Source organism: Passer montanus, unplaced genomic scaffold (genome assembly GCF_014805655.1).
Source record: "Passer montanus isolate IOZ18808 unplaced genomic scaffold, ASM1480565v1 scaffold2, whole genome shotgun sequence".
Taxonomy (NCBI): domain Eukaryota; kingdom Metazoa; phylum Chordata; class Aves; order Passeriformes; family Passeridae; genus Passer; species Passer montanus.
Genome location: NW_024366591.1, coordinates 28,010,105 through 28,025,082, shown reverse-complemented (window position 1 = coordinate 28,025,082; position 14,978 = coordinate 28,010,105). Strand labels below are relative to the sequence as shown.

The 14,978-nt window shown below is 38.1% G+C and overlaps 1 protein-coding gene across 1 annotated transcript in view; it reads left to right on the top strand.

Annotated features, from left to right (window-relative positions):
- The window catches only part of CLVS2 (clavesin 2), a 57,217-nt gene extending 43,252 nt beyond the window's left edge, over nt 1-13,965 (top strand). Inside the window, exons 4-5 of the mRNA XM_039707577.1 lie at nt 721-941; nt 5,649-13,965. Coding sequence (XP_039563511.1) covers nt 721-941; nt 5,649-5,736 — 309 coding nt within the window. The 3' untranslated portion in view covers nt 5,737-13,965. The remainder of the gene's footprint in view (nt 1-720; nt 942-5,648) is intronic.
- The last annotated feature ends 1,013 nt before the right edge of the window (nt 13,966-14,978 follow it).

The window sequence follows — 14,978 nt, the reverse complement described above, 5'->3', positions numbered from 1 at the left end:
AGATATATAAGTGTAAAGTATACATGAATATCAGTCTACCAAAACATTGATGGAAAATATCAAATAGTCCATCAGCTATTCCCTCAATGTTGTCACAGTGTTTTACTGCTGTAACTTACTTACTTACTTAATGTATTGTCAAGTAGAAATGGCACTTACTTGTAGGATGAGATTGAGGAAAATATTTCCAGCACTCTTATTGTTACACTGCATAATTTATCTTATTTATAGAACTCATGGCTGCATGCTGAAAGTCAAGATATATTCCTTGTTGCATATGGTGATTATTATTTTTATTAATTTATTATAATCTTAATTTTTTCACTTATTTATTTACTTATTTTTATTAATTTGTTATAATTTTAATTTATTCACTTAATTCACAGAATTAGAGAGAGCAATTGACAAGAGATTAACAAAGCAGTTTGTCTATCCAATATTCTGTCCATCTAGCTACCATACACCGGTTCTTACCCTCCCTAAGTTCCTGTACTTGTAAACATTTTAAGTTATTTATGCTTTAATCATTGTGGAGATTTATGAACATGGTATGACCATGCTCAAGGCAGAGGTGATGTGTGCCCTCCTCTGCACCTCTGTTAGCCCAACACAACCAGAATATTTCAATTGCACAGTATCCTCCTAATAATGATGATGTCATTTGGGCTTTGATGTTTTTTGGTGATACTCCTGTGTTTTTACCTGCATGCATACATACAGATATTCCTGCATGGTAACAACCTCAACAGCCTGCATCAGCTCATACACCCTGAGATCCTGCCTTCAGAGTTTGGAGGAATGTTGCCACCCTATGACATGGGCACATGGGCAAGAACACTGCTTGACCACGAATACGATGATGACAGTGAGTGCAACGCGGACTCCTACAACACTCCTGCAAAGGATATAGAAAAGGACCTCTCTCCCAAATCCATGAAAAGGTGAGTTAAAGGTACTGTTGTCTTCTAGGAATGCCATAAGGTTAACATTTACCTTCTTCCTCCTTTATGAAGCTGTAGGCAGTTCAGTCTATCGTATAGGAAGACAATTGGGTTTTTTTCCCCTTTCTTAAAAAGATTAGTGTTGATGAAGCATCATGGCTGTGATTATTACACGTGTGAGTTGTGAACTCAGTGCAGCTGATTATTTCCGTGGTGCCATATAGGTTGTATACACAGCACTGTCTTTGGAATAAGCTGCTATCTCACCTCAGCCTACAGTACTTATTAGAGAAACAGTGCTAGCTGGTGTGAGCCTCCGTGCAGTGGGTAAATTTGGGCCAATTATCTTTCTGGGTGGTGATGTTAGCTCTTATCTTCCTCTATCTCATAGCCCACTGCCTGGTATCCACCAGCCTGTAGGTGCCAAGATGTTTACGGCATCTGAATCATCAGTCACAATGACTGCATGCCTGAGAAAATATGAGGAGAACCAGGACCGAAATCAGTGTCAATTGTTATACTCAAACTTTCTGGCATTCTGATATTCTTCTCTTTGAGAAGGTACAGTGTAATTGCTTGCTGCATTTTACCATTCAAAGTAAAGTATAGGAAGAGCTTAGTTACCTTTCCAGTAGCTATGGAAGCAGTGAGGTCATTAACTTGGAAGGGATGAATCTGATCCAAGCTTGCCAGGGCAGTAGGAGAGAAAAGGGTAAAGATTACAACTGTGATAGAAAAGGTAGCAGAAAGGGCAGCAGAAAGGGCAGCAAAAGTCAGAGTGCAGCTTATAATGGACAGACCTAGCAATGGATCAGAAAAGAACAAACAAGGCAGAAACCAATATATAAAGTCATTAAAATGAAGTTAGATATCCTAGGCTGAGAACCCAGTTTCAGGAGACAGCATGTGATGCAGAAGGGAAACAGATCAAACAGGATAAAATATTTTCAGATTTCTCAGCCAGGACGTTGATTTTGGCTGGAAAATATTGCCTAGACTGGGAAGGACAGTGTGGTTTAAAAGGGAGATATTTTTGTGGAAACAGAGGAGAAAACATAAGATTGCTATAGGAAATTAAAAAAAAAAAAAAGGAAAAAAACCCAACAAATTTTAAGGATTTTGTGTTGAAAAAACCTCCACTTTATTGAGAGTGGGAAATAGCAAGAAACTGGACAGGAATGATCTAGGATAAGAAGTTTAAAAAGATTCTGAAAATGTATGACAGGGCTGCTGGAATGGCTGCAAACCTGGTCTCAAAATTCCCAGTGAAGGAGCTTTGGTCATAAATTCCCAGAGCCTCCAAAATCCCTAATGCCCAGATATATATGAAGCTAGAAATGTGTAACTAACACAATTAATTGAGAAAATGGGACAGAGAAAAAGAGCCAAGGAGGGGAAAGGTGAGCAATGCACTTACATATGATTTGCACATAATACAAGAATTACGAAACAATAGGGAAGCTGTCTTAGACATAAGGATGGAATTAAGGAACTGAAGTGCAGAAGTCTTTCTGCTGCAAAACGATGTTGTGAGAGTACATAACTTTATCCAAGAGTGCAACAAAATAAAATATGAGAAGGCCTGTGACAAGTCCTTTTGGAGCAGCCTGTTTGGAGCAGAGTTTTCCAGATTGTTCTGGGCAAGCATATTATTAAGTGGAAAAGCAGTGAGTTGTCCAGATTCTTCATTCTTTGTCAAATAATTTTTATTCTCATTTAACTTGTTCTTGAAAACTCTTTCCATATAATATTACACTTCAGTGTAAGCTTCAAATTGATATTCTTTCAGTCTGGGTGAACTAACTCAGTCTGAGACCTAGTGCAGAAAATAAACATGTTGAAATATGTACCTATATAATATTATTCTTCACCTTAAATGCATTCCTTCTCATTTAGCATGCCTCCAGAATCTGCTGGAATCCTTGCTCCTTGCTGCTGGACATAAAAGTACTACTTACTGTGCTACTACTAAAACTGACAGAAAGTCCCAAGACTTCAGTGTACTAGGCACGCAGACTCTGTTAAAACACAAATAGAAAAGTTATGATAAAACAGATACTCTATTTCTTTAAAAATTAATTTTGACTTGTATTCAGAAACTGATAGGTTATTTCTCTTGGTTTACACCCACAGTCAGTATATGTTAGTGCATACAATTTTTAACATATAAAAACCATGGCTAAGGTGATAAAAAGTGCTTAGCTTAGAACAAATTTCACAAGCATCTAGCAGATCTCCAACAATTACCCTGTTTAATTTGGCTTACCATTTTAAAATTAGTTTACTTCCTGAAAGAATGTCTTTCTAAACCCAGACTGCTACTGAGAGTTAATTTCTTTCTTACCCCCCATTTCTTTTTGCCATTCCAGTGGTGTTAACTACTGCCATTCCTCCAGATCTCCTTGAATTTTGGGTGAATTGGATGACCTGACCTTGAAAGGAAGGTTGACTGGGGGGAGGATGATGGAGATAAGGAGGAGTTAATGCCACCTGTAGCACAGACCTCTGGGGAGAACTTGTTTATGTCATCTGGCAACACTGCAGCTGTGTCAGCAGTCAGGTTTAGCCTGTGGCTGTGTTCACCACTGGCTGTCATCCTGAGGCACCCAGCTGGAGACCTGCATCCTCCTCTCACCTAACCCAGGAGGGCAGATGTCTGTGTTGATGACTTTGCAGAAGAGCTGTGGTTTGGTTCCTCACCTCTGCAACGGGACGTTTTAGTATACCTCTGTCCTACTGTGTTTTCTCAGAATGTATTCAGTAATGTCTGTAAATTTATCTGGGAGATGTAGGCAGAAGAGAAGGAGCTATAGACTTAAACAAATGTTTTTCCTTTCACATACCTTCATTTGTGAATTGCTGCTGAATGGGATGAAGCATGACAGTAAATTTCTGTTTAAAATTGAGTGCAAACTTTCTCCTTCTTCTTCAAGGCATTTGGGCATCTGAGCTTACAAACAAATCAGGATTTGTGCAGTCCGATTTTCACACCTGCCTTGGCATTGGGGGCTTTAGATGCCCTGGGAATTTATGGCCAAAGCTTCCTCCCTGGGAACTGGAGGCCCAGTTTGCAGCCATTCCAGCTCCCCTTCAGTTTTCCCCAGATGAGAACTGGGAACCTTGTCTGCTCAGTCACTGGCAGCCAAGGAAAAGGCTCAATTTTAGCACTTGCATCCAGTTGGCAAACCTTTGAAGTTAATTTGCTTCCACAGCAATTTTTACCATGATGAACTGGATTTTCCATGAGTGCAGCTTCCCACCAGCAAATTTTCAATCCGCTTTGCATTGGCACAGTACCTTGTGAAGATTTAAAAAAAACCATTTTTAATTCAGTGGTTTAGTTTTCTGCCTGAGGAACTTAGTAGTGTTCAGGATGAGTATCATTGTGCACTCTTAATTAAAAAAAGTTTAAATTATGCTTATCACAAGAGAAATGATTATATTTTAAAAGCTAATGTTCTTGATTTTAGTATGAGAATGGGATAAATATTAGAAAATATCCTTGTGTCTAAAGTTTTCACCCAAGCTTTTAAGTCAGATGTTTTTTCTTGTGTTTTTGTAAGTTTTCTTTCGATTTTTTTGAGAAGGACCTCATCAGCCTCATTCATTGATTTCACTGGATGATGCCAGTTTATAAGAGGGGGGGATTGACTCCATATGCTTATTTTAGGAAAGGTTAGAATTTGTAAAGGTTTTTCTCTGCCCTGTAGCCCTCTAAATGGGCAAATCTTTAGAAATGCTGCAGGTACAGTGTGCTTCCACTGATCAATAATAAATGCCTGCATTGTAGAGATGTACACATGCTCTTTAGTCATCTCAAATCTTTACAAAAAGAAAGAGAAGTAGGCATCTCCTGCATGAGATTTTTCTCACTAAAGGAAACATCTAACCAGGGTTGCATTTACTGTAGCCCGGAAGTGGCTGCTTTTTGATGGGCTGAGCCATGGCTGATGTGAGGCCCCATCTTAACACTCCTGGCTTTGTTTTCAATGGTACATTTTGATTTTGCTGGAGATTCAGTTTTCCTCTTTTCCTGTCACATATGGCTGTTGCAGGGCACTGGTTTCATGTTATGCTTCTGGGCAGAATCAGAGAATCTAGGGAAATTTTGAAATCATCACTGAATTTGCCCTGCCTTGTTCAGTTGAGCTGAAAAGTGAGTTTGACATATTTGTGTGCTGCTTCAGAAATCTTGCTAACCGTGGCACCATTCCTAGCTTTGACATAGGATCTTGCACTGTTGAATTAAGATGCTATTCAGAAAAGGAACAACCTGTGCTTCCAGCTAACACATCCCGCTAATTGCAGTGTGTGATTAGCCAGCTGGGTGGCTGAATTGTACCTTCTTTGCCAGCCCACTGCTGTATAACCTTCTGGAGAGACAGTCAGTGCTTAAGTCACTACTGAGGACAGCTTTGTTTGTGCTTGTTGTGGAGGATAATCCCTGCTTCACGATTTCACTGAAGAGAGGATCCACTTTATTCCACCTTTTGCTCCCATATTTACAGATCAGCACTGAGCCCTTTAAAGCCCTGTCATCCCTCTGTGAGGATATTTCCCTATGATTTGCAATGATCACATGCTTGGGTGATGCTGTACCCTTATTTTTAAACCCTGACAGAAATTAAAATAAACAAAAGAAAGCTGAGGTCAACCCTCATTTTTCTTGATCGAGAAATGTCTAATAAACATGTTGTCTCTTTGCAGGTCTCAATCAGTTGTGGATCCTGGGGTGCTGAAACGCATGGATAAGAATGAGGAAGAAAACATGCAGCCCTTGCTTTCACTTGACTAGCAGTTTTTGAGCATTGGACATGAACTGAGGTGGAAGGCACTGCCTCTCAGCAACAAGAAAATCATTGGGAAGGAGTGTAACAGCTGGAATCCTATTTACTCATGTTAATGTAGCATATTGGCAGCAGGTGTTACTATTCTGCCTGAATTCTGGAAGCCCTTTGGTGAAAAAGAAGTGGAGACAAAAAAAATTAAATAAAAAAGCAAAGGAATCAATAATTTATTCTGTAAGTGCCAACTTGTTTGTAAATACAATATAATCCTCCAATTTTACTTTGTAAGTTATGGTAAACAAGTGCTATGGAAATGAGTGACTATTAAATATGTCAGCGAAGTGCACCATAAAAAAGAGAAGAAAACGTGTGTGTTCTCACATGCACACACATACACAGAGAGAAACATACTGAACAAAGAAAAATATCAAAGGCAGTAAAGTGTTGCCCTTCCCATGGGAAGCCAACTAGTACATTGACTGCTGGATTTCTTCTGCAGTGATCATATAGTGTGCTAAGATAAAGAGGGAATATGGAGAGGGAATATGGCATTGAGAGATGCTGTAATCGGTTCAATGTTTCCTAACTGTGGGAATTGGTTTCTTAAATAACACTGGGGTCTAGGATTGTTATTTAGGATAAACAATGTGCATTGTGAGAAAGATCACAGGTGAACTGGAGCCAACTCTTGGATAGCTTTGTAATTTGACTGTATGGGTCTCTGAGGTTTCTTCCCTAACTTTTCATTTACACAAGTAACCTGGCTTGGTACCATAATCTGGGTGTTGTAATGTGGGACACATTGGAGTTACTTCTCTTGCATTTTGGGTGCACATCAAGAATTTTTCCAGAACTCTGTTCTCCCTTGGACTGAGACATTAGTCCTCTAACTACAGTGGAATAACCAGTATCTGAAAGTAAAGCCTGGCAGCAGAGATTAGTCACTGAATCCTGTGCACTGGGAGACTGGATACATATATATATATATATATATTTTTACCAATCTCTGACAAGCATACAAGATGACATTGTTAGATAAGTATATTTCATTGAAGGTTTGTACAAGAAATCATACCTATTCAATGTACTTAGATATATTATAGATTGTATATTGATACACTGTCATTACTAATATAGTAAAACTTTCCATAGATCAACAGCATCACACTCCAAGCAAAGACTAATATGAATAAATTTTAGTCAAACATCTCAGCCTATAGTTTGGGACACCTTTGTTTTGGTTGTAGTGTAACTGTATATACTGAACATGTGCCATAATAGAGAAATACATTTTACCTCAAAAGGGCAACAGGTTTCACTAGGGATTGGGTCAATCAGCTGAAAGATAGGGGCTGTGTCATCTCTGTGTGCTGGCTGATGTGCATGCAGCCTGTGGTGTGCTGAGGTGAGAATGTAATTTCTTATTAGGACTTAAATTGACAGTCAGAGTGTCAAGACACACAGGGTGCCCAGCAAGACATCTGAATAATTAAAGATGTTGTAAGAGCATGTTCAGGCAGTGCAGGCATTAGTTATGAAAACACTGACCACACTGGAGGTGATAGTTCACAGCAACTCTGGCTCCCGAGTGCTAGGGTTTAAAACATTTCTTCCATCACTCCAGTGATAGGTGAAGTTTCCAAGTTATTGGTTGTAGGTGACCTCTTCTCATCCAGGATGATTACAGCTGTAAGATTTGGTAGGCTGAGATGGGTTAAGAGCAGAGAGTGAAAACTTGAAAGTCTGTCGTCTCGAGTTTAGCTGTAACTCCTGTGGTAGCAGCTTCAGCGTTTCTCAGGGCTGAGACGACCCTGACCCTTCCAGCATCACCCTTGATTAGCCCAGGCAACTCACAGGTAAAGCTTTCCTTCTTCGCAGGTCATTAGCAGCACTGATAAATAGTGTATGCCCTAATATGCCATCAGCTTGCAGGAACTTGTCTGAACAACTCATTGCCTTTCTGCTTTCCTAATTCTGTTTTCATGGTACGTGTTAGGAAATACAGAGGAAAGATATAGAGCCTGAACTTCTTATCAGTCAGTTCTACAAGTTGTCAGTAGTAAAAACTGTCCTAATACTGCTTCTGTGGTTTGAGAGACTTGAAAAAATGATCAGTTCTTACATACCCTTTTATTCAGTTCTATTTTTCACATTCCTTGTAAAATCATGCTGTGTAGGTGAGATGTGTCTCCAGTATTCGCATAAGTGCCATTTTTGAATGTGTGTTATATATTTCCGCACTTTTGATTAGTAGAATAGTGTATTGCCACAGTTATGATTTAAAAATTCTTATCAGATAAAGCTAAAACATCAGCAGAAATTTTCTCCTTATAAGGGCTTCAGGATTTAGTCAGTACTCCACATTTATACAAGCTGTGACACAGTGGTGATCAAAATCTTCATGGATCCTTTTAAATACATGGGCCAGACTGGTGTAAGACAGCAGAATGCTGATTTCAGAGTACACCACCTGTCTAATCACAAAATGCAAATCTGTTCCACTGTATGAAGCTTAAAATTTGTTTTGAAGCTTATAAATTTTTGTTTGAATATCCTTTATTTGTGCACTTAACTGTAATTTATGTAATATTTTCTGATGTCTGATTTCAATTTTAAGGTAATGAGTATGATTATATTTTTTTCCAGAAAGTGAAAGTAGGATATATTATAATTTTGTGTAACTGGGACCTCATCTTTCAGCAAGAACAAAATTGCTTTTTCAATAAGATCCTCTCTCTTGAAGAGTTGGGCTATAGGTCATCTTGGCTGCAGCTTTTATTTCACTAAATCAAATTCTGACAGTGGTAATTGCAGCTGTGACATTGAAAAAGAATATGGAAATGGGTAAAAGAAATAAATATATTTTACCTGTTCTCACTATTCTTTGAAGGCATTTCTCTTTTACATATCAGGGTACATAAAGGGTTCCTCCTTTATTGTAGAAAATCTTTATAGGTAGTTCAATTTTTATTAGATGAATTTGGACTGAAAACTTTTTCCAATCTTTATTATCATAGGAATTACTGTCTAATTTTTATAGCAGAATTGAAGTGCTAAAACAGAATGCACATGCTTGGGAGGAACTCCTCTTAATTTCTTACCTTTCTTGTGTATTGGGTAGAATAAAACCTTGTTGTAATTATGCATGCTGATATGCATATAAAAATATCCTGCAATATAAGGAACTTAGTGGAGAAACTCGATATACCTGTCCAACTACATTAAAAAAAAGTGTAAAAATTGATAGTTTTGGGCCTTTGATAAGATCTAAAAATATCCTCTTACATGATGACTTTTCCAAGACACAAATGTTTAAAAATATATTGAAAAATTATGGAAACTTCCATGACCAAAACCTGCTTGTAATCAGAGACGTCAGTAGACTCTTGGCTTTACAGAGACAGGTAATCAGACCCACTAAGCTCCAAAAAATACACAGACTCCCTCCCAATAGTTATTAGTTGTAAAATAGTTTGAGATGTCTTTACAGAAATGTAAATTTACTGTATAGCATATTTAAGAAGATGTTTTGCACTCTACAAACATGCTATGCCTAGTCACAAACTGAAAACAGTCTTAAAGGAAAGAGGAGTAAAAGGGACCTCAAGAGGTCACTGATAAGTGGAGAAGCAGATTCACTTTAATGTCGCTCTCAAATGTTTTAGCTCAGTACCTTGCATGGAATGCTCTTTGTATTACTTAATCACAGTCACAGCCAAGGCTAAGCACATTACCTGACAAAATTGTAACCTGACAGTATTTTGTTCATGCCTTTTATTATTTTTCTGTTCTGTTCGGGAAATTAAAGTTTGTCAAGCATCATAAGAACTACCATTTAGCATTACTTGGAAAACACTTTGCAATAAGCTTTGGTCATATCCTTGTTATTATATTGTTTCTGTTATGATTATTGATGTATGTATTTGTCCAGTTTTTTTTGATAAATTTGTTTGAAAGAGCATGCAAGAGAGAAAAAACCAAAATCAATCAGGCTAAAGGATTTTATATATAATATTAAAATGGGATTGTAGGGAGAGTTTGGATTTTATAATCTTAAATTGCGTCTGGGGAATGTGCTGCTAAGCTATTAGCAGTGTTGGGTTCCAAGACAAATTTGGAAGATAAATATCAATGTGAAAGACATCAGCAAAGGTCACAAAGCATTGCACTGAAGAAAAGACTTAATCACATTGCTGGTTCAGGTGCCTCTAAAGAAAGGTATTTTGCAAGTAGCCTGTGAGTGTGTACTTCTGGTGGTGAGAATAGTTCTTTTGTCCACAAACTTCAAAATACTCTGTGAAATTGAGAAAATAATAGTCATCCCATTTCTCAGGTAGTAAAACAGGAGCACAGCAAGTTAGAGACATATCTCAATGGAAGACATTTTTCCGTGTGGAAAAGATGACACTGATCACTCAGTCTGATTTTAACAGGAGAGAAAATATTGCGTCCCTGTTTTGTGAAGAAGGTGTTATTGTTGATTCACTCATGCCTAGCTTCTTTAGAACACTTTACCAAGAGACCTTTGCAAACCAGGGGTGATCTGCTTTCCTGTGGAGTTAAATCTGAGTGTACATGTAACCATTTCTGCTGTGGAAATGGCAAAAAGGGTGTATGTCCCCCAAATGAAATGCCTTTCTTTCCTGTCTGATTGTTGGGGAAAAAGGTAGTTTAATCCGAAGACTCCCCCAAAATGAAATTTGCCACATAAAGAATTCTGTAAGGGACAAAAAAATATACTTATCTTCCATCAACTATACAAGGAACATCAACATTTTGTTTAGAGGCATGCTCAAGTGAACCCAAATGAAAGTGCAAGCAAGGTAGATAGAATCCCACGTCCTGCATTGCCTTGTAACTTTGAATGATCCTGTGTCAACATCTGTATTTAGCAGATCACCTTGGATGTTCCTTTCAGTCTGCATTTCAGCTTTCAGTTGTGTAGGAATTTTTTTCCTATTGGCTTTTGAGATCTTAATTTGTTTCCTTCATAAGCGTCTGTTGGCACAAAGCAGCATTGACCCCTGTTGGATTGCATAATTTGAGAAGTGGTTTTGTTAAAAAAAACCAAAAAACAACTTGTGCAGTGATGGGCAGTGGTGAAGTTGAAACATGGCTGAGAAGTTCCCACTCTTTTGTCACTCCTCCTCCAGTGTCTTGTGTGTGTAAACTGCTTTGATTGATAGAAGACATGTTAAGACTTGCAGGAAGAATTTAAAACTAGAGAAAAAAGAAGTTTCTGCAATGAATAGAAAATATGAATTGATCAACTATTGCTGTGGAATCCAAAGCTGGGGGGGAAGCATTGCACATGGGGGAAGTAGAGAGACCTCCAAAGGAAGATGCTGATAATTCCTTATGGTACATGTTTTGTTAAAATGAGGCCAAAGTATTTTGTCTGCAGAGACTGTGGTCAGCCAGATGTGTTCTCTCTGAAGCAGTGGCTCACAGGAAGTCCTCTCAAATAAAAGTATGACAAAGCTTCCTTTTGCAAAGAATTCACTTCCAGAGAACTGACATATCTGTCAATTTGCAGTAGACAAATGGCAAGAGTTAATTACGATTTTTATTTGATATGGAAATGTGGCTGTGATTCCTTAAAGAGGCTGTCGCATCATCAGCAACAAACAGCAGTGCCTAAAGGCAGGCATCTCAATTCAGGTCCCTTGGTTAATAAAAATTTAAGAGTAGAAAAAAAATCAAGGGGAGAGATAATAGAAGATGATAAAACACAATAATTAAAAAATCAAAACAGAGAGAAGCAAGCTTGCAGTGGAAAGCTGTATGAATGGCAAAAATGATGTGATAGAATTTGCATTAATGCTTCCAAGAAATTAATCAGTAGCCTATTATGAGTCCCCCACCTCTGCATAATGAGCAGAGTTTCCATTTTTCATGTGGTCTACCATGTATGGCCATGATGGAGTTTCCCAAATCTTTAGGAAAAAAGTTACAATGTAAATTGGTAGGTGCTGTAGCTGAGTTTGTGAACATAATTTAAGGGGTCAGAACAAGACAGCAGAGCCTCACCTGTAGATGGGTCCCAGGAATATGAGAAGTGATGTGTCCTGCCTGGGTGAAGTCATCATGGAAGGAGATAATGAAAGGAGCCCTATGGCTGTAAGGAAAGGTGGCAGGCCTAGGGAGAAAGCAGCATTAGGTATTTGGAGTGAACTGGTTAACCATTTCAATTATGAGGGAGGTTTTCACCTGCTCAGTAATATTAGACAGGTCTTACAAACCCCATGACGCATCTGTCATCAGGAAGGAGAGATAACATGTTTCTCACTTTCCCACACAAACTCAGTTTTGATATATTTAAACCTGATGCATATGCTAAACCTGAAGTGCCTCTGGTGCTGCTGTTTCCACAGTAGCTTGCAGGATGTGGGTATCATGTGGCATGCAGGAGCTGGAAGGGTAGAGCCCCCTAACTTGTCCTTAGGAAGAGAAGCGAGGAATGTAGTCTGCAAAAACCCTGCTGCAGAGAAAATTTTTGGGAGAATTCAACACTTGTTCAAGTTACAGCCTGCCTTGCCCTGACATCAGTATCAGCACCTACTCTGTGGAAAGCTGTGAGTGGAAGTGGTGTGGGAATCTCCCCTGCCAACCTCGGTGTCTTGTGCTAATTATGCAGCCTTCGAGCTGTAGCTGGTGATCTGTGTCCTGTGTCTTTAAGCAGTGCTGCTGGTAGTGTTAATTGTAGCCATTAGTCACTCAGAGCAGAGATGATTTAAAGGAAACTGACAACTTTAAGCATTACACTTAATGCCTAAGAATATTAAATTGGTGATTGTTACAAGTAATGCCTAAGATTATGATAACTTAAAGACTTCCAGGGTTTGGCTGCATTGTATCCTTGATGGGACTTAGTGTATAATCACTTTCCTTTAAGTATGGTTGTTCCTGAGGTTCACATGCATCTTTGATGCAGCAATGGTAAAAGGAGTTAAACAGTAGAAAATATCATTCTAAAGCTATGAATATATTCAGAGGGGCACATTTAGATTACCTGACAATATTAAGAAAAATTGTTTTGCAGTTTACTAGTGTTCAACTTGTGAATAACGGCTCTTTTAAATAATTTGCTTCTCTATCTCTTTCACCCTATGGATTGCTGTGTGAAATGTGTTCTGCAAAACATTTCCAGCTTTTCATCCCTTCTCCTATCCTCTTGTGTTCAACAGCATCCTGTCTTCTGTGTGTACTTTATTCTGTGAATAACTGAAGAAAACTGTAAAAACCCAAACACACTGATAATCTGCAGAGTAGATCTTGAGGACCAGTATTTTAAATATTTCCCTTCTATAAATCTCTGGTTGACAGGGTGAGATGAAAAATGAGACCAAGGCCAACTGCATCATAAAAGAATATAAAACGAAAGAGTCTGGCTAGAAGTGTAGATGAAACAACTCTTGTGATTTAAGATGTTACCTTCCCTGACTGTTTGTTGTCACTCTTCACATAAGAACTACTGCCCCAACCTTTAATCAACAACATATTATGGAAGTACTCATGTCCCAGTGAAGGCTGTGCACAAATCATGTTAACTCTGTTGATTCTGCACTCATGCAAATACAAAAACACTCACATAATCTATTAATACATCTCTGTTACGAGAATAATGATTAACAGCTAGTTATGGTGACATCTAAAATTGCAGATTGGCAATCTGTGCCTTAAGGCTCCTGTGATCTGTAGTACTTGCATAGCAGTAACTACTGAGTAATGTTCTTTTTGCATGCAGCAATCTACTTTGGAGCCTTATGGAAAATATAGCACCATATCAAAATTCAAAATTAAATTGCAGGAGTAATTTGCAAACAATGCTTGTATCCTCAGGATAAAATTTGTTTCTCAGTTTAGTATTGTTAGGACTCAGGGGATCTGAGATTTGTAAAGCAAGGACAAGTTTATTAATCATGTTCTTTCTCTGTAAACTTTCAATAACTATTATCTTTTCACAACTTGTCAGTTTGAATTTTATTCTTGAACCTAGTGAAATGGTTAATTTTGTTCTGTTGTGTTCTAACCTAAAGTCTGAAGATAAAGCAACTTTGTGAAACTTCACTCTTTATATTGTATATTTAAATCTCATCAGTTCTCTGTGATCAATGGGCTGCTTTGGAGAGTGCTACTACTTTGAGTCATCATTGGTTATTGAGGAAGAATGACATTCTGTTAAATAAAATATGACCAAATGAAAATTAAAATACATATATATTTTCGTGTTTGTACTTGGGAGTGTTTGTCTGGCTTCCTTGTGGTAAAACATATATGGAAGACATACTTTCACTGGATGAACTGCATTTTTTTTACCAAGGTATTGAAAGAAAAGTACTGAGTGGTATGTCAGCTTGAAAGTGTGTTAACAATGAATGTCACTATAAGACACGAAAAAATACAATGCAAACACGCTGCTGTTCTCAAGGTAAAAAATGGACAGTTTATTTTCTGACTCCAACATTTATAGATTGACAAAAGTGACAGTGGATTGGTGGGTGAAAGTGCCACCTCTCCAGTGACACTGGACAAACCAACAGTCCATCAAATTTCTCCTCCTCCATAAAAGAATGCAAAACAATAAGTTATTTACAGCAAGTGTGTGAGAAAGTTCGTTACAAGAATGTAAACATCAGAAGGCTTAGAAAATCTTAGAAAATCAGGGCAATATCTGAATGTCCCTTTCCACCCATCAGTAACTTTTAGAGAGTTAACATATTTCATATGTACAATGCCATTTTGAACTGTCACTTGGACAGGTGAAGAGCACTTAGAGATGCAACACAAAAAAAAAAACTTGTTTCCCCCTCCAAGATAATTCCTACTCTCCTGACTCTAAGCTTCATCTGTAGTATGTTCCCTAGCATAATCTTGTGTTCATTTACTTTTCTTTTGATGCCACATCAGGATGAAGTGGTATTAGCTCTTCAGAGATGTCCCTTTCTTCAGCAAAATGTTTCTGTTCTCAGGAGAGATTAACCATGGTAGGATAGAACAGGCTGTGTGACATTTGAGCACTGCGTGCTCAATGACCATATTTCATTCTAAATTTTTTTTTCCATGAGAGGCAAGGCCCAGTAAATTACAGTAATGTGTTTATGTGCTTCTTTAATGTCATTTTTGTAGTATGCCTTGCTTTAGACACAAGGACACATTCACTTTCTCTGTACACATTTTCTGTATCTTTTCTTTGGTTTGCACAGATTAAAAAAAATAGGCTGCAGTAGCTTCCTGTTTCACACATCAT